General features: G+C 40.6%; 1 protein-coding gene across 12 annotated transcripts in view; it reads right to left on the bottom strand.

The window, feature by feature from the left end:
• The window catches only part of PKP4 (plakophilin 4), a 237556-nt gene that overhangs the window by 95610 nt on the left and 121307 nt on the right, over window positions 1-20639 (bottom strand). For 11 of the 12 annotated variants that reach the window (XM_079782903.1, XM_079782896.1, XM_079782901.1 and 8 more), the window contains exon 3: window positions 11091-11203. The exons of the other annotated variant lie outside the window; for it this stretch is intronic. In XM_079782903.1, coding sequence (XP_079639029.1) covers window positions 11091-11203 — 113 coding nt within the window. The remainder of the gene's footprint in view (window positions 1-11090; window positions 11204-20639) is intronic. 12 annotated transcript variants of the gene reach the window in all.

Consider the following 20639-nt stretch of genomic DNA (forward strand, 5'->3'; position numbering starts at 1 on the left):
TATAGTAACTATGAAAAAAGAATAGTCTGAAATAAAGAATGACATAACACAAATAAAGAACATATTGGAAGGAATACATAGCAGATTAGGGGAAGCTGAGGATCGAATCAGTGAATTAGAAGACAGAGTTGAAAATATCACTCAATTAGAGAACCAAAAAGAAAAAACAATTAAAAAACAGGAGGACAGTTTAAGGGAGCTGAGGGACAATGTGAAACGTAACAATATTAGAATAGTAGGTGTGCCATAAGAGGCAGAAAAGGAGAAAGGAATAGAGAAGGTGTTTGAAGAAATAATGGCAGAAAACTTTCCTAACCTGGTAAAGGAAAAAGTCACACAAGAGGCACAGAGAACCCCAAACAAGAAGAACCCAAACAGACCCACGCCCAGAAACATCATAATTAAAATGCCAAAAATTAAAGACAAAGAGAGAATCTTAAAGGCAGCAAGAGAAAAGAAAACTGTTACCTACAGAGGAGTTCCCATAAGGCTGACACCTGAAACTCTACAGGCCAGAAGGGAATGGCATGAAGTACTTAAGGTAATGGAAAGCAAGGATCTGAGACCAAGATTACTATATCCAACAAGGCTATCATTCAAAATAGACGGTCAAATAAAGAGCTTCCCAGACAAAAAAAGGCTAAAGGAGTTCATCACCACCAAGCCAGCATTACAAGAAATGCTAAAGGGACTGGCTGAGAAGAAGAAAGAGAGAAAGAAACCTAGCCATGCAGAATTAAATGGCTATAAATAAGTACTTTTCAATAATAACCCTAAATGTAAATGGATTAAATGCTCCAATCAAAAGGTGTAGGGTAGGGAAATGGATACAAAAACATGACGCAACCATATGCTGTCTACAAGAGATCCACCTCAAAACAAAAGACACACACAGGATGAAAGTGAAGGGATGGAAAAAATTTTTCCATGCAAATGGGAAAGAAAAAAAAAAAGCTGGCAATACTCATATATGACAAAATAAGACTTTAAAAGCATCATGCTGAGTGAAATAATCCAGTTGGAGAAAGATAAATATCATATGATCTCACTCATTTGTGGAATATAATGAACAATATAAACTGATGAACAAAAATAGAGCCAGAGGGGGGGAAATATACTAGAATATAATAAAAGTAATCCTGTTATTTGCAGATTTTTAATATTTCCTACAACTTTTGTGATATCATACTATGTTAGTACAGTTTTGGTAATATTATTATACTTAAAATCCTTTTATCCTTGAAATATTAATGTTTATTGCATGTAATATTATTATATGTAAGATCATTTTTCTTGAATAATTGGTGTTTATTGCAGGTGACATTATCATATTTAAAATCATTTTTCTTGAGATATTGTTTATTGCATGTAACGTTATTATATATAAAATGGTTTTTCTTGAAATAAAAAAAGAAAACACTGAAAAAAAAAACCAACACCCTACGTTAAGATCTTTTCAGAAGCTTTATTCATAATTGCTAAAAGACCAAAGCAATCAAGATGTTCTTTAGTAGATGAAGGGTAAATAAACTGTGGTGCATCTAGACCAGGGGTCCTCAAGCTTTTTAAACAGGGGGCCAGTTCACTGTCCCTCAGACCGTTGGAGGGCCGGACTATAGTTTTAAAAAAACTATAAACAAATTCCTATGCACACTGCACATATCTTATTTTGAAGTAAAAAAACAAAACGGCAAAAACACCGGCATGTGGCCCGCGGGCCGTAGTTTGAGGACGCCTGATCTAGACAATGGAATATTATTCAGTGCTAAAAAGAAATGAGCTTCAAGTCGTGAAAAGACATGGAGGAACTTTAAATGTATATTACAATTGGAAATAAACTGACTGATAAAGCCACCTATTGTATGATTCTAACTATATGATATTCTTATAAAGACAACTACAGAGACAGTAAAAAGATTAGTGTTGCTAGGAGTTATAGGGGAGAGAGGAATAAATAGATGGAGTAAAGATTTTTAGGACAAAATTAAACTCTTCTCTATGATACTATAATGGTAAATATATGCCATTATTATATTTGTCTAAATCCATAGAATGTACACCAAAAATGAACCCTAATGTAAACTATGAACTTTGGGTGATAATGATGTGTAGATTCATTATGAAATATTTATTTATTATGTTAAAACATTTTGTTATATAATGTTCTAGGTCCATAAAAGATTTTATTACCTATGAAAACTACTTGGGGCTTAAAATCCAAATCCTACATGGTTACATTCTTGGGTTGAAATAGGGTAGCTTAATGGAATCCTGGTTCAGTTACCTGGGGCTCACCTGCCTTACAAAAGACTTTGTTTATACGTTTAATTCAAATGTGTAGAGATAGTTGCCACTTATCTATGTATGTCCCTGATGAAATTGGCTTGTGACAGTAATGACAACGAGAAATAATAATTCAAATTCCTTCTGGAAGAACTGCGCTTGAACAAACTGCTGCAGATAAGCGACTTCTGTAGAGCTGCAAGTCAACCACGGACTCATTTGTATCTCTCAGATGTAGTATTCTTTACTCTGTTTACAACAGGAGTTGCATCATAAAAATTCAGTTACTAAATTTGCTCATAAGAGCATCCATTTAATAAATATTCACTGCAGGGATCCCCAAGAGGATTTCTGATAATTACATCCAAATATCATATACTTTATTCTTCATTTAGTCTGAATTAGAAATGAAATCTGAGAGTTTTTATTTGTTTGGCCATTAAGAGAGTTACTAGTGACCAAATACAACACTAAGAAAGAAAATAGGTGGAGTTACAGTCTATTGAATACCACAGGACTCCCAAATAGGTATACCTACTATGCACTTACAAGTAACTCAACAGAGACAACTAGCTCAGCAATATACACAGATTTATTGTAACAGAAAGCAAAGGAGAAAGGAAAGAAGGCAAGCCCTTGTTTCACAGTAGGAGGATGGTAGAGAAGCTAAGGGGAATCTCTACCATTCCTGTCTTTCCCTGACCCCCAAACTAAAAATGCTCAGAGCAAAACCAGTGGGATTTTTCCACCCTCATAAATCCTGAGATATAGTAGCATTATTCACAATAGCAAAAAGTGGAAATAAAATGTCTATTAGCTGATGAATGAAAACAGAAAATGTGCATTCCATACAATGGAATCTATCCTATATAATAAAAGGCTAACATGCAAATCGACCAAACGGTGGAACAACCTGTCGCTATGATGCACACTGACCACCAGGGGGAAGAAGCTCAACCCACGGGGAGCGCAGCTCAGCCAGAAGCCCTGAGCTGGGCTCACGGCTGGCGAGTGCAGCGGCAGTGGTGGGAGCCTCTTCCGCCTCTGCAGCAGCGCTAAGGACCCTTCGGGGGATGTCCACCTGCTGGCTTAGGCCCACTCCCCATGGGAGGGGTCCCGGACTGCAAGAGGGTGCAGGCCAGGCTGAGAGACACCTTCCCCCACATAGCGCACGGATGGCGTGCGCCGGGCCTCTAGTATATATATAAAACCCTAATATGCAAATAGACCGAATGGCAGATCACCGAACAACCAGTTGCTATGACGTGCGCTGACCACAAGGGGGCGCACGCAGAATATGGCAGGGGTTTGAAAGAGGCGGCAGAACATGGAACATGGCGGGTTTTGGCTGTGGCAGGATGGTACAGCAGGTGAGTGGGGGCGCCAGAGCAAGGCGGAGTGCCGGTCGCTGTCATTGGGGCAAGCCTCTGGTGGTTACTGAAAATTCTTTGCTCCCGTGTGCTGCAGTCCCACCCAGTGCTTGCTGCCGGTGCCAGGAACTGGCCCCGCTCACTTGGTGCAGTCAGTGGGTGTGAGCGGTGGCTGCCGGCCCCAATCACCCCTGAGGGCTTCTCCACCTCCCCCTGCTCCTGAGGGGCGATTGGGGCAGCAGATGCCGCTTGCACCCGCTGCTGGTGCCAGGCCCAATTGCTCTGTGCCATCAGTGGGTGCGAGCAGGGCTGGCGCTGTCAGCACGTGGGAATGACATTGGTGGGAGCAGGGCTGCCGGCAGATAGAGGACCAGGGGGATGTGGCGGGAGGGGCCAGGTGGGGGTGTGGAGGATGGGCCGAGACCTGCCCCTGTGCCCACCGCAGCCTTGCAGCCCACAGTTCCTATCAAGGTGCACGAATTCGTGCACTGGGCCCCTAGTATTATTTATAAATAAAAAAGGGTGAAGTACTGATACATGCAAAATCTGGATGAGCCATATTTTGCATCATGTACGCTAAATGAAAGAAGGCAGTCACCAAAGGCCACATATTGTACTGTATCATATATAGGAAGTGATGGACTAGGCAAATCCACAGACACTGAAAGTAGAACCAGGTTCCCAGGGGCAGTGGGAAGGGAGAATGGGGAAGGAGTGCTAATGGATAGTTTCTTTTTGTGGTGATAAAAACATTTTCAAATTGAACAGTGGTGATGGATTCATAACTCTGTGAATACAATAAAAAATACTGCACTGTATACTTTAAAAGTATGGTGAAATATGTATCAATAAAACTATTACTTAAATCAGGTTTTGGCTGGTGAGAGCACTGAAGGTCAAAGGGACAGAATCTTCCTGAAGAGACACAAACAATAAGTAATAAACTGTCACGGCACAAACATTCAATCTTTCCCAAGACTATTCATTTTTAAAGAATGTATCATTGAGGAGGTTTATTTCATAATGACTTAAAAATAATTGCCTAAGAAAAGACCTGAACCATGAAAAAGACTTTTCTGCTATTGTCAGAGTTTAAACATTTTTAGAATTTTTATTAGTATCAATGGAAGCCGGATGGGCACCAGGAGATGACCCTTTAACATGTAAAAAATATTTGAATGGCAGTGGGGAATCAAATCTTTTCAGTAAAAAATAACACAGTTCTTAAGTGGCAATAAGAAGACTATTTGTCAAAATTGTATGACTTTTCGAAAACCATAAAGAATTCTATTTTAGTAGGGCTTTAATTAAGCTAACTGAAAAGGGAGAGATAACCTTAGGAAGAGTGTTAAGTTAATCAACTTCAGTATTGCCAACCATTTCCCCCTCACTCGGATGATGTAAACAGCATTTTTCTCAGGGTCCAGAGTAACTTTCTAACATCAGTAGAAGCCAGTTAATGGATGGACAATGTGAAGGGACCAACTGCTTCCAAAATGGGGTAATCCAACTCTAACTAATGCACAAAAATCAATTCTAACAGTGTCCATTAACATTTAATAATTTCTACAATTAATAAGTGGTCTACTTTCTAAGTATCTCTTTTGGGCTTCAATATAAATGGAAAGTTAGTGCTCTATCTTAATGAGAAGACAGGCTATGATGTACAAGATAAAATACGTGGAACCAATTTAGACACGCCAAAGAAGTAAACTTCCTCTTTCACCATCTACAACTTATCCAGAAGTAACTGAGAGTATAGTTTCTCAGTTTCTGGGTAAGAGTCCAAGTCTACAATAATGAATAGTTTTGAAATTCTGTACAATAAAATCTCAGAGACAGTTTCTTAAATTCGAAGATGACATTTTCATTTACTAACTCTACAATTCAAACTGTATTTTCTTCTCTTTCTACAGTTTTGGTATCCAAAAAGCTGATCCATGAATGCAATTTCTCTGCTTGCATGAAGCATACAGCACAGACCATACCTAGTATACTGGAGGCGACATTCACCTTCAGCATTTCCCTGGCCAAGTGTTCCACCTGCAGCGTGCAGCTTTGCCACTGGAAGGCTGTATGATCTCTAACCACTGCTAAATTAGCATTCTTAGGGTGATCCGGCCCCAAACTAATTGTCCTTTTGGGAATTTCTCAGGCAGAGGGGAGCCATTAAAAGTTAGGCCTGGTATCAAAGTGGGACTTCAGAAACAAGATAAAATGTTAACCACAGTATATACCTCAAACCCATGTTTTTAAAAAAATTGAAGAAAATGATGTGTAGCAAACTTTTAAAAGTGGCTGCTTCTCTTTGGAGGTTAATAGAAATATTCTGTATGCTCATTGTGGTGATGGTTATATAACTACATGCCAAAACTCATGTCAAAATCATTACACTGTATGCCACAAAGAGTGATTTTTGCTCTAAGTTACACTGCAATAAACCTGACTTAAAAATAAAGCGATTATCTCTGAATGATAGCATTATGGATTTTCCTCTTTATACTTTCTTGAATTTAACAAATAGTCTAAAATCAGCATTATTTAACTCCAGTCAGTAAAAACACGTCCCCCTGCGCCCCCACACACCAAGAAACAGAATAAGACTCCTGCTTTGGCCACTCTTGCCCCCTCCTCCATGCCCTTGGAGTGTGGGTGGGCAGAGGAAGGCCCAGGGTAAGCTGGTGGGCTCCTCACTGTGGGCTACTGAGTCCACTTCCTGTCACCTCATCCAGTGACATCTAAACTAGACTAATGTGAAAACAATATCGCATTGATGATATTGCAAAAGGAAAAAGAATAAATCCCACGTTTATCAAAACTTAGATGTGAAGGTTGTTGCTTAGCCCATGGGAGGCAAGAGGCTTAAAGGGTATATTTCCTTCCAAGGTAATTGTGCTGAGATTCTCCTGAGGTTAGCTTGGTATATAAAGCATTGGTATATAAAGCATGCACACCTTGCTAAAGCATGCACACTGTATTGGTATATTAAGTATTGGTATATAAAGCATGCACACCTTGCTAAAGCATGCACACTGTACACCTGTACAGTGACCTGCAACACAGGACATCTCACATCTTGGCACCCATTGCCGCCCATGAATCTAAAAGGCTTGGAGGACCTGAAATTGACCCATCCATCTATATACACTAAATGCCATCCTTGAGCAAAAACTGAAGTGTCAGAATTGGTCTCCTGGAGAATTACTTTCAGCTAAGGGGCCATTCCAGCCATTTATATTCTACTAGAGGCCTGGTGCACAAAATTCGTGCGGGGGGGGGGGCGTGTCCCCCCTCAGCCCTGCCTTCATCCTCTCCAATCCGGAACCCCTCAGGGGATGTCCAACTGCCGGTTTAGGCCTGATGGTGGGGATCGAGCCTAAACCGGCAGTCGGACATCCCTCTCACAATCCGGGACCACTGGCTCCTAACTGCTCACCTGCCTGATCACCCCTAACTGCCCTCCCCTGCCAGTCTGGTCGCCCCCAACAGCCACCCCCCCCACCCCCCGCCGGCCTGGTCGCCTCTTACTGCCCTCTCCCCCGCCCCCGCCAGCCTGGTCACCCCTCACTGCCCCCCTTGCTGGCCTGATCACCCCTAACTGCCCCCCCCTGCCGACCTGGTCGCCCTATGCAGTCTGCTGCTCAGTCATTTGGTCGTCCCTCACTAACCCCCCGGCCGGTCTGGTCGCCCCATGCAGCCTGTTCAGTCGTCCGGTTGTTTTGGTTGCGACGGTCACTTAGGCGTTTATATATATAGATTCAGCAATGGAAGAAGATGCCCAATGAGTGTGATTTTGTAATCAAGAGAGGTAAACTTCTATCTGTGCTGTTGACCTCACCACATAGTGGTCTCTCAAAGGTAATTCACAAGAGAAAACACTCATGTCTAAGACCCAGGAACAGTAGATCCAGCTGAGCAACTTGGGTTTTTATCTTCTAAACACTTTGAATCATGTAATTCATTAGTGTTTCTCTCTTTAGCATGGCTACCAGTACACTTAGACCCAAAGTGGTTCCCTTTGTATATACTTTTAGCAAATGCATGGAATGTTAACAAAATATATTTTGCATACAATTTTAACCTTGGCTTCATCTTATTTTTTAATCTATATCTTCCCTTTGCTCTAAATTTCCTCACTCCAGTTTTGGTTTTCATATTTTTTTAAAAGCTGTTTCAAATACTTTTGGAATGAGGTGAAATATAGTACAAATACAGAAAGGTTGTAACTTTTCAATGAACTGATTCTATAGCCTACCTTCAATAAGGTGAAATACCAAATACATAAGTATAGCATACTCAAAACAAATGCAGAATACTATCTTCTCTATTAACTGATCCCAGAGCCTACTTTAAATGGGGTGAAATATTAAATACATAAATAACTATATGGTACTCAGTATAAGTGCAGAAAGGATATAACTTCTCTATTAACTATTTTTATAGCCTACCTTCAATACATTTAATCTGTTAAATACATACATAACTATTAAATGCACAGGTAACTATAGTATACTTGGTATAACAGCAAAAAGTCTGTAACTTCTCTATTAACTAATCCCATAGCTCACCTTCAGGGTTTTCAGAGTTAGCATGGTAATTTTGGGTCTAATACATACATCATCTTTGGATACAGGCTCCATCTATTGCACATTAAGGATCATTACATATTGATATTGTTTGTGGTGTAATGTTTTGCAGTAAATAAAACAAATGCAAAAATCATATCAGAAATGGGGCTTTTACTACCTTATTTAGAAATTACTACTCCCAAAGAGTCATTAATAGAAAACCAAGCTATCACTTTAATCATTAAGGTTTTTTTAAAGTACATTTGCAAGTGGTAAATGTGGGGTTCATTTTTTAGGACACTTCCTAAATAATAACATACAGAGGCCCAGTTTCTCCATCTAGAAAATGGGAACATCTCATGGCATTGGGTTAAAAATTCCATCTTTGGTATCACAAATGTGAAGAAACACAATTGCTCACTTAGGAGCCACCTGTTACGCAGAGGGCTCCGCAATACGTTCTTTAGCACATGACAGGGTCATTTGTCATGTAGCATCTCATGCCACTGCTCCTTCTTATTCTCTGGATGCGCCCGATAATGGCAAGCTTGGACAACTCTGGATAATTGCAAAAATAAATGAAAATATAATTTTATTTCTCTTTGAGTTATTAATGTCATCATTGGACTAGAAAAAGTAAGGAAGTCTTAAAGACCACCTTACCAACTCTGACACAGGATCTAAATCAAGCAAAATGAAAGATCAAATGCCCCATTTTGCTGACTAAACTCACTTCATTCAAGAAGAACCAGGAAGCTTCATGACTATAAGCACCAACCCCACTTTTAATTTCCTTTGAGTAAATCAGAAATGGCTAACAGGAAAGGGGGCTTTGGTCTGAGAGCTAATTTATGTATCTTTAGATTCTGGTTCCCAGATGGACAATTGTTGAGGCCTGGAAAACTGACAACGAGGACTGGAGTACACAGGGAGATCTCTCAAGTGACAACATAAACCTATGCTCCCTTCACTAACATTGCTTTCGATGAGTTCCTTGACAGTGTGTAAACCTGGTGGTCACAGAGCAGAGTAACTGTGCCAGTAGTCTTCTGAAGGTCCACTGAAAAGCACATGGAAAGGTGTGAAGAGAGCAGACAGGAAATCAGGCAGATAAACCTGAGCTTAAAACACACTGGACTTCATTAAGGCTCACTGTTCATTCTATGAACATTTGGCTGGGTGCCTGCCTACTGAGCACCAGGCACTGTGCTGTAGGGGTGGCCTTGCCCTCATAGGAGAATTAATACAGGCACAAAGGAATAGTTAGAAGAGTTCAGATGAAGAGAGATGATTTTCCTGAAGAAACCTGGGAAAGGCTATAAGGAAGCTTTAGCATTTAATTGGGAGCATTGAGAATACATGAGAGCCAAAACCGGTTTGGCTCAGTGGATAGAGCGTCGGCCTGCGGACTGAAAGGTCCCAGGTTCGATTCCGGTCAAGGGCATGTACCTTGGTTGCAGGCACATCCCCAGTAGGGGGTGTGCAGGAGGCAGCTGATCGATGTTTCTCTCTCATCGATGTTTCTAACTCTCTATCCCTCTCCCTTCCTCTCTGTAAAAAATCAATAAAATATATATATATAAAAAAAAAGAGAGAGAGAATACATGAGAATCCAACCTGAGATGGGATGAGGGTAATCAAAGTAGACCAATTATCATTCCAACCAGAGCTCACTAAAAGAATAAACCCACCTTACTCACAACTTTTAAAATTCCACAACAGGCTCCTCTCCTGCTGCCTGGCCTCTCTTCATTCTGACCTACACACTACACTATTAGGATAACTGCCGCCGACAACAAACAACCACAAAACCACAGCAACAGCAACTTCCAATAGGACTCCGCTACAAACCTAAGTGAGGTGAAGCTTAGACCCCGGTTCCCAGTTCCCCACAATCAAATGCCAGCTTTACCTTTCCAACTTCGCAAATCACTGGGTCCTTTCAGGACACACCCTAGACACTACTAAGCAACTGGATGCTTCAATACAACAACAGTGGGAGAGCGTATATATCTTTGTGCATGCATTCCGCCTCTCCCTGGTCAGCCCAACTCCTTGTTTCTGTCGGACCCATTCATTCAGCCACCATTCGCTGACTGAGCCCCAGCAACCACCCAGACACACACATTACCGACAATTTTATTAACAAACCTATGGATTTAGTTAATTCAACTATGTAACCTTAAAGTTATTTAATATTTTAAAACTTAAAGTGCAGAAAACAATCCAATAGCCATGCACATATCAATGTAACACATGTTAATATTTTGTCATGTTTGCTCCAAATGGTCATTTTAATATAGCTTAATTCCTGATAGCTTCCTCCTCCCTTACTCCCTAGAGGTACCACTGTCTTAAACTGGTGTCATTCCAAAATATTTTTACTTTTACTAGTCATGCATACATTCATAAATAATAGCAAACATTGTTTAAATATTATACAATATTGTAATATATTAAAGACATTTTCGAAAGCTAACTAAATGTTATCATTTTAAAATATTTCCCAATTTAAAAAAATCAATACCAGGCTTCCAGAGCTAGTTAGCTTTGCCAATAATTAGCAATTAATTGTGAAAAGCATCCATTAACTGTATCTACACATGAGAAATCAAATTTCTAAATGTAGCATCATAGCTTTTGCTACTAAAGCTTCCCAATGTCGTATAAAACATATCAAGCACAGGACTGAAGTATAATCAATACTGCAGAGGCTCCTCAAAATTAGAATAAATTGACATTCTTGGTGTCAAATTCAAGAAGGAATTCATAGTGACAACACTAATAGAATCATTTGCTGCACCCAGGACAACTTAATAAGACATGTGACTTGAAGGTGTGGAGAAAACTTGAGCCTTCGGCCCTGTACCTGGTGCTGGCGATGCTTGGTGACTCTGCTCCAAGCCTACATCTTTCTAGCTGACTGGCAACAATCTGCCTTTCCACCTCCAGTTCTCGGGTGAGTCGCTGAAACTGAAGCTCCTGTGATTCAAGAAAATAAAAGGCACATAAGGGATTGAGGTTTGCTGCTCAGGCAGATATATGAATTAAAGTATGTCACAGGAAACAAAGGAACATCCATTACGTAACACTATACTATGGCTTTGTGAAATTAGCATTTTTGATGGAATTGTGAGCCTAATAAGCTACTGATCTGTAGCTTTTTCAAACTTAAAGGCACTAGAATATTAACCTTTGTTTGGGATCAAAAACACGTAGATATTTTTCTTTTTTTCTTTTTTGGGTGCTCACAGAGATCTCAAGCAGCACTTCTACTCCTGTGCTGGATTAAACATCAGGGTTGCAGGGTCCTTACTTGATGTGTCTAAAACCGAGGCTCAGCAACCAGTACAAGCTCTTCATCCTCAATTGCTCATTTTTATATTCCTCATGCTGTATGTTAGCACAGCATTAAAAAACATAAATTCCCATTATAAGAATCACTTTAGCATGTTTGAGAAAAGCCTTTAATTATTAAGGAAAAAAAACACACACACACAAAACAATTCCAGTCCTAGAGAAAAAAGTCTTCCTATATTTCTCTACAATAAGCAACAAACTTTTTCTATTGCCTACAAATGTATTCATGAGTCACTGCATGCAGGGGATGGAAAAAAAGTCTGAGCAATAATATAGAATTTAAAACTATATTAAAAAGCTGGAAACATTGTCTGAAGAAATCAGGTTCTTCATTCTATGCTGCATCATGAGGGCAAGGAAGTTCTATTACAGGAGAAAACATTTTAACTTTTTTTGGGTACTTATCTCATGGTTACCTTGAAAGAATTTTAATAAATAGAAAGTATGCCATGCTATACAACATAATACACATCAAATCAAGTATGCTGCAAAGGCTTCAAAGCCACAAATAACATCACGGGTAACACCTCAAGCTCCCCTGTGATGCATTATCTCCTTATAAGTCTACCCAAAGTAAATGCTGCACGTGTATGTTGTTTAATTGGACAGTGACTGCTAGTTCAAAATACCAGGCACATAAAGCCTATACTTAGAAACTAATCAGAAAGAGAACGGCCTGAAATATTATTTATGACAAAATATGTCAAGTATCTGTTAGCCATGCAAAAATAAAAATTAATTGGAAAGTATATTATTAAGTCCCTCTGGAATCAGGCAAACGTGCAATTACTTGACAGCCCTGGCTTTGCAAATTCTACAAATGCTTCTAAGAATCATTTTTAAGAAACAGTTCCTGAACTCCTCATTGCTTTTTGATCATGAGATTCCTTTTCTAATGAGCCAATTGGTGTGGGTGTATAGAGTGGGGCCTGAATAAATAAGAGCTGGCTCCATAATGCTGTACAATATGAAGAGTGGGTAAGTGGGATATTGCCTACCTCTGCCCAACTATTCGTAGTTCTATATAAATGTCCAGCCACAAAAGACCAGACAGATAATATTGTATAACATTCAATATCAGGCTAAAATAATTGATTTTAAGGACAAATTGTATTGTTTACTTCACATTTAGTCTTCCTTTGTCATTAAACAGTATGTTTTTGTGTGACACGCTGCTATCCTTTCAATTATTTGACTTTAATTGTTTATTATGCACCTCTTCCCAGAAGACTGGCTACTTGTATCAAGCTAGGCCAGGCAAGGACTGTTCGTGAATCACAAAACAGTCCTTGAGACATCACATTACTCTGTGTTCTTAGTTCAGTGGCTACTAGAGCACCGTCGCCAACCTTTCGGACGTCACGGACCACCAGTGGTCCACGGACCACCAGTTGGTGACCACTGTACTAGAGAACGAAGGTTAGAGTGTTTTCTACATTTTGGGGTGGATAAAAGTTGCCAGAGTTAAGATTAAGGTATGTTTTGTCAAATTAGGAGACAAAAAAATCCATTTTAATAGATTTTTATCATGTTTGTGGCTGCCTAAGAGCTTTTGAGCATCCTTTCCAGAAAACAGTTGGGGAGTTTTCTGCTTGAAGGAACAAGCTGCAACCAATGTCCACATAATTTCTTCCTTCAGAAGCAAAGACAGGTGAGTCTGGCTTTGCCAAGATGCTAGACCAGGGGTCTTCAAACTTTTTAAACAGGGGGCCAGTTCACTGTCCCTCAGACCGTTGGAGGGCCGGACTATAGTTTTAAAAAAACTATGAACAAATTCCTATGTACACTGCACATATCTTATTTTGAAGTAAAAAAACAAAATGGCAAAACACCCGCATGTGGCCCGCGGGCCGTAGTTTGAGGATGCCTGTGCTAGACTGTGACTCAGGTGCTCAACCCAAGACTTTGATATCGAAAACACAAAAAGCTCACTTTCTCTTTCACTTCCTTACTACACTCCCAGCAAGAGGTCCCAAGGTCACATTCCTAAAAAGGAAATGACCTTCACTCAAACTACTTCTATGCTTGGTGGCGGTGTTAGTGGCTTCCTTATCTGACCGATTTTGTGGCAGAGATTTGGACACTGTTCCTGGAAGCTGAGTCTCAAGACTGTATTCCAGGTTTTGCAACAAATCTGGGAATTCACTAATACCCACTTCATAAATGCCCCTTTCTGCACAATTAGCCATGTCAGTCTCTGTTTCTTGCAACTAGAGACCGTGATAGACACCATTTACAGTTGTTGAGCTATGCACTTAAGAGAGCCCATGTACCTATGACATAGCTACATTTTTAAATTTAAAAGATGGGTAATTCCTTTAACATTCATATGGAATGCGTAAAGTCCACAGTATATTCCTATTATTCAATATTAGGGAGCCCATACTATTGAATACCACTGGCTACAATGATCAAAACTATTCTACTCATTATTTGCTCACACATCTCACAAGGAGGATGTCATTAAGGCTTCCAAAAGCAGAACATCAAGAAGCTATGAAGCATGGCATCTTAACAATTACCTAATACCTGTGAACATTTATGTACAGCTAAAAATATGTAAATGCTTTGTTGCACAATTATTAATATTACAACTACAGAATATAAACTGAACGCTCATGTGTGACTGAGACCAAGATGGATAAATAGGATATATAAATATTTGACAATTTTGTGTCCACTGGCTTCTAAGATTGACTGATAAGACAGTATGACAGTCATATAAAAACACATATAATGATTTCCAAGGCTGATCCCCAAACTGGGCATCTGAATTATAAGGGGACCAGAGATTTGCTCTCCTTTGAGAATAGTAGATTAAATAATGTTAAGAGCATGGATTAACGATTTAGAATATGATAATTTCCTCTTAAAATCTGGCAAAAAAGACCATCAACAAGCTTTGATGGAAACTTAAGGCTACTAACCTATAATAATGAAAGCATAATATGCTAATTAGACCAGACATCCTTCTGGATGAAGCCGAGGCTGCCAGGGAAGCCAGGGTCCTGGAGCCTGCCAGAGGCCGGAGGGAAGCCTGGGTCCCGGGTGCCAGAGGGAAGTCAGTGGCAGCAGCCAGGGGAAGGAAGGCCTACTCTTGCATGAATTTCATGCATTGGGCCTCTAGTGTGCTATAAAAATGGAGTCAGTTCACATTTGAAAGCTTTTCTTTATTTGTACCTCATGACTTATGTAAATATACCGTTAAATATTGTTTGAGGGTCACGAGAAAAGAAGAAAAAGTGTCACTTTCATGACCTTGAATGGCCTTGTATGGTGGACAGAGTTCTAGTTTCTCCACATTCTCAATGACATTGGTTTGTATTTTGGGGCTAAAATTTCTTCTTCTTTCTCTCTTTTTTTTTGGGGGGGGGGGCGTAATCTGATTGATACATAATGCTATCTTGTATTTGTTTTATTTTGTATTTCCCTGACAACCAACATCTTTCACCTTTTCATCTTTTCAATATGTTTATTGGCCATCATAGGTGTAAACTCTCAGAAAGAGACATTTCCCTAGGGCTAGCTCAGATGGACATCCCCAGAGGGCTCCCGGACTGCGAGAGGGCGCAGGCCGGGCTGAGGGACGCCCCCAAGTGCACCAGGCCTCTAGTCAGTTATAATGTTAGATTTTTTAAGGTATACAGCATTGTGCAGGGCATGTCCTCATCTCAGGACAAATACACTATAGCATTTTCCCCTTCTTTCCCACATTCAAAAGATGAGTAAATTATGGTCACGATCATATCTTTAAGACTCTTGAACCAGGAATAGGAAACAATTTTTAAAATGAATATTTAAGAGCAATAAAAAATTTTCAAGAACATCCAAAATACCATTCTCTAAACTAGTCTGTTACTAAAATCAAAGCAGCCATTCCAAAGTGTCCTTGAACTTCTCAGCCTTAGGATAACCAGCCGGTGTAAAGGTAGGTGGCCAAATGTCCTGACTTTCTATCACAGTGTACTTAGTAACTGATAAATCTTCACTAGGTCTACTTGGCAGTCTCTAAATCATTCACAATTAATTTTAAAATGCCAGGCATATGATGTATATCCTTTGTACTGACTAGTTCCCTTTGTTAAAATGAAATTTACACTAAAAAAGGCTGGAACAACTAATATTACCTTCTTCGATTAAAGTGTGTTCTGAAAACACCAATCTGTCCCACAGGAAGAGGTTCTGGGTCATGTAGGTTTGGGAAATGCTGCCTAGAAGATTCCAAATCTTGAACTCTTAGGACATTAAAAGTCCTGATAAATCTACCAATAGGAAATTAGCTTAAAATTATTTAACCTAGCAATTCTTTTACCCACTTAAACTAAGCACAATTTTCTTTTTCAAGGAACAACTATAAACATATCAAGAAACAATACTGCCTTGCAGAACACAACTTAGGCAATACTGGAAAATCAAGCTCACTTAATGTACTTACAGATGGTTGAACTAAGGGGTACTACAATGCATTCCACATTTAAAATATTTTTAATGCAATGACAAACAAAATTTTAATCACTTTTGTCCAAACACTTTCTGAATACGGCAGAGCACCACAAAGGGTTAACTTTCAAATGGAAGTTTAACTGCTGACCTCACACCACTCCCAGGACATCAGTGCATGTTACTAGGATACCTCTGCAGGATTCATGGCTTTTCACTATGCCCACTGCTTCTTATAGTACATTTAGATTTTGCCTGAGATAAAAGAAAAATACAAGGTCCAACTACCAAATTGTTTGCTAGTTAAAATTCTAATAGGAGATGAACAATTTTAAGTTCATTACTGTTTTATCCTACTTCCAAACCACACAGGATTGCACCCGGTTCTAGCTTTATCTTCATTCAGTTTTAATGACGCAGAGAAATAAAGAGCAATGCCTGACAGATGCTCTAAATTTGTATTCTAAAGCTCAGGCTCTTAACTGTAACTTCATCACGAAAGCTCCTTTATTAGGAAATCAAAATAAAGGAAGAGAAGTTTACATTAAAACACACAAGGAAAGCTTTTTTATTACAGCCACATGCGAAATGTCCAGGTAAACAATAAATAAATAAATGCCTGAGCTTTTCCTACAGCACTATGAATGTCTTTTTAAAATATTGTCTACTCAATAGTAACTCAATGCTTTTAGCTCTTCAGTGTCTCAAGAGTTCTCTGACCATCACCTAGGTTCATGTACACTAGTGACATTCCACTAGTCCAAATTCACTATATCTAATCAGATTCAAACCCCGTGTTATCAATGGTTATCTGCTAAGTAACTACTGAGCACACCCTCCTATGTTTTATATCAGGCATCCTCAAACTACGGCCCGCGGGGCACACGCGCGTGTTTTTGCCGTTTTGTTTTTTTACTTCAAAATAAGATACGTGCAGTGTGCATTGGAATTTGTTCATAGTTTTTTTTTAAACTATAGTCCGGCCCTCCAACGGTCTGAGGGACAGTGAACTGGCCCCCTGTTTAAAATGTTTGAGGACCCCTGTTTTATATTTTCTCACTGCAGTGGTTCTCAAAGTGTGGGCCCCAAGTCACAGCATTACCATCAGCTTGGAACTTCCTTCAATCCAAAGGGATTGGGTCCAGCCACCTGTACTTGCACCCATCCCTCAGGGGTTCTCATTCACACCTCAGTTCCAGAATCACTGTCCTAATGGAACCATCATTCCTTTGACTCAGGATCAAACTGCGTTATCATCCTTCCATTATTTCCTCCCTTTCCTTATTCGCCATTCCTCACACACTAAACGGTTTCCCAAATTCTGTTACTTTACCTAGCTAACACTGGTTGAATCAATCCATTTACTTCCTCACCAGTCTTTGCCATTGTTACCCTAATTCAGAGTCATGTTAACTTCAGATTACTGCAATAACCCCTAAATAAGGTTATTTACCTTCCAGATAAATCTGTTGAATACTACCCACCAATAATATCTATCCTTTTTGAGGTTTACTGGGCTTTAGGATCTCTGTTAAATTCTTTTTATGCATTACTTCATTAACTCTCCAATCAGCTTTCAAGGTGGTAAGGGTTATAACCTTCCAGAGGTCTGACTTTCCGAAAGTCATTCAAAACTGAGATTTGAAATCATATTGCTGGGGGCTAATTCCAGCAGGTCATAAATGCAAGAAGTTCATCAAAAGGTTGGTGGAGAAAAGAAGAAGATGGCTGCCGACTGGAAGTCAGGCTGGAAGATAGTGTGTGAGTGAGAGAACGAAAGGAGAGTGTGTGGACATACGGAAAGTGTCTATTTGTGAGTGAGGGAGAGCTATATTATGAGGGACAGCTATATTCCAAGGGACTGTTGGGGACTGCCGGACCAGGATCCCCTGATCGGGAAGCCTCCACTGCTGCTGAAATCTCTCCCGGAGCGACTGACTATGCCGCAGAGACCGTGCCATCTTGAAGGGGAGAGTGGCTGTGATCAGAAGCCTAGCCTTACCTTCAATCGGGAAGAATCGGATACCTCCTGGGACCCTACAACCACTACACCCAGGGACCAGCAGCAAACCCACAAACACCAGGTCTCAAGCAATGCAAACACGTGGACTCGAATGAGCTCTGCACCGTCTCATGGAAAGGTCAGATTTCACCCAGAGAAAGTATCGTGAATGCATTCGTGTTCAGTGCCTTGTGTGTTGTGCCTTGTTGTATTGTATTTTGTGCCTTTCAGTCAACACAGGAGAGAGAGAGCTACATAACCAGACACCTGGAGAGGAGAGATCATGGGGAGACAAAGAAAGAGCCTGCATACGAAAGAAAAGGAGGCATCACCAGAAAAGGAAGTTAACAAAATGGAGGCAAGCAATATGTCAGAGAAAGAATTCAGAGAAATGGTCAAAAGGTAGCTGAAAAGGTTGGAAGACAAATTCAACAATATGTGTAAGAACCAAGAGGAAATGAAGAACTAAGAAGAAATGAAAAATGACATCACTGCAATAAAGAATTCAATGGAAAGCATCAACAGTAGAGTAGAAGAAGCAGAGGACCACACCAGTGAGCTACAAGACAAGGTAGGAAAAAATACCCAAGCAGAGCAGCATGTAAAAAACACACACACACACACACACACACACACACACACACACACAAAAAAAAAACTTAAAAAATAGGAGAACTTTGGGACAACATGAAACGAAACAACATCTGTATAATGGGAGTGCCAGAAGGAGAGGAAACTGAGCAAGGAATAGAAAACCTGTTTGAAGAAATAATGACAGAAAACGTCCCTAATATAGGGAAGAAAAAACTCACACAAGTCCCAAGAATCTCAGATTCCCAAAGAAAATGAACCCCAAAAGACCGACGCCGAGGCACATTATAATTAAATTGGCAAACACCAACGACAAAGTAAGAATCTTAAAAGCTGACAGAGAGAGACAGAAAGTTACCTACAAAGGATCCCCCATCAGACTAGCGACTGATTTCTCAACAGAAACACATAAGGCCAGAAGGGAATGGAATGAAATATACAAAGTCATGCAAAGGAAGGGTCTGAATCCAAGAATACTGTACCCAGCAAGGCTATCAATCAAAATTGAGGGTGAAATCAGGAGCTTCACAGACAAAAAAGGACTAAGGGAGTTTATTACCACCAAACCAGTAATGCAAGAAATGCTAAAGGGTCTGCTAATAAAAGGGTAATATGTTAATTAGACCAGGAGACCTTCCAGACGTCCTTCCGTACAAAGCCATGGTGGTGGGGCCGAGGCAGAGGTGGTTAGGGGCGATCAGGTCAGCAGGGGAGGGCATTTGGGAGGCGATCAGGCCAGCAGGGGAGGGCAGTTGGGGGCGAGCAGGCCGGTGGGGGGGGGCGCATTGGGGGGGGGGCAGATGGGGGCAAGCAGACTGGCAGGCAGGTGAGTGGTTAGGAGCCAGCAGTCCCGGATTGCAAGCGGGATGTCCGACTGATGGTTTAGGCCCAATCCCTGTGGGACATCTCCCGAGGGGTCCCAGATTGGAAAAGGTGCAGGCTGGACAGAGGGACTTCCCGCCCCCGTACACGAATTTTGTGCACCAGGCCACCAATAATAATAATAATAATATCCTTACCATGTAGGTAAGGAAAATTAAAAGTCAATGGTACAAAAAAAGGAAGTTCAACTTTTATTTAAAGTCAGAGAGAGATGTGGAGGCAGAGCTAGTACTAGACGCTGAGTTTCCCAAAATTTTGCTGACTGCTCTTTAAACAAATTAGCTCTCTCAGGATTTCATATTATTTATAATGCTACAGACAAATAAGGTTTTTTAAAAATAATAAATAAGGTGTGAATAATTTCAGTGGTATGTGGCTTATTGCTGTTAATAGACTTATCCTATGACACTGCTCCACCAACCCCCCCCCCCCCAACTGCTTATACCTGTTTCCACTTGCCATATTCCCTGATCTCTCAGGCATCTTATCCTGCTTATCAGAAACTCAGGAGTTTCCCCGCTTTGGCATGTCATTTTTGAAAACCTGTCTACCAGTCCAAATGTGGTAGGCAGCTAGACAGACAGGAGCAGAGCAAGAACAATAAGCCAGGTACAGAAGGTTACCAGGGCAGAAAACCCTGGGGGCCTAGCAATGGGCAAAACTGGGAAAACAAGGACCTTGCCCGCAGGGTGACCTTTCCTCTCCTTGCATGCAGTTTAGGCCCGATCCTTCACGTAGCTGGTCATGTGGCTCAGACCCTCCCTTGACCTTTCCTTCCCTGGCAGGTTGCTAGTCATGTGGATTAGACCCCTTAGAGGGGGAACGAACAAGGTGCCTGAGAGTAGCCCCTTAGCATTAAGCTACAGGACAATGAGGTTCTGACGCACATCAAATGCATCAGGGCCTCAGTTGTGCTTCAGCTCCAGGCCCAGAAAAGCATCAAAACCAGACAAGCAACACCAGGACTGACATCAGGACCAGCTGCATTGAGTAATGACCCCCTGACTTGGTGTCTAACAGTGAGACCACAATACTGAAAGGACACACCTCGGAAGCTGATGAATATTCTATTGAGATCCTTTCCCTGAGACCTTCCTTAAAATCTCCACCATTAAAAGCCTTTAAGACACAGGACGCATCCAC

This window comes from Cnephaeus nilssonii (genome assembly GCF_951640355.1).
Source record: "Cnephaeus nilssonii genome assembly, chromosome: 10".
Classification (NCBI taxonomy): Eukaryota; Metazoa; Chordata; class Mammalia; order Chiroptera; family Vespertilionidae; genus Cnephaeus; species Cnephaeus nilssonii.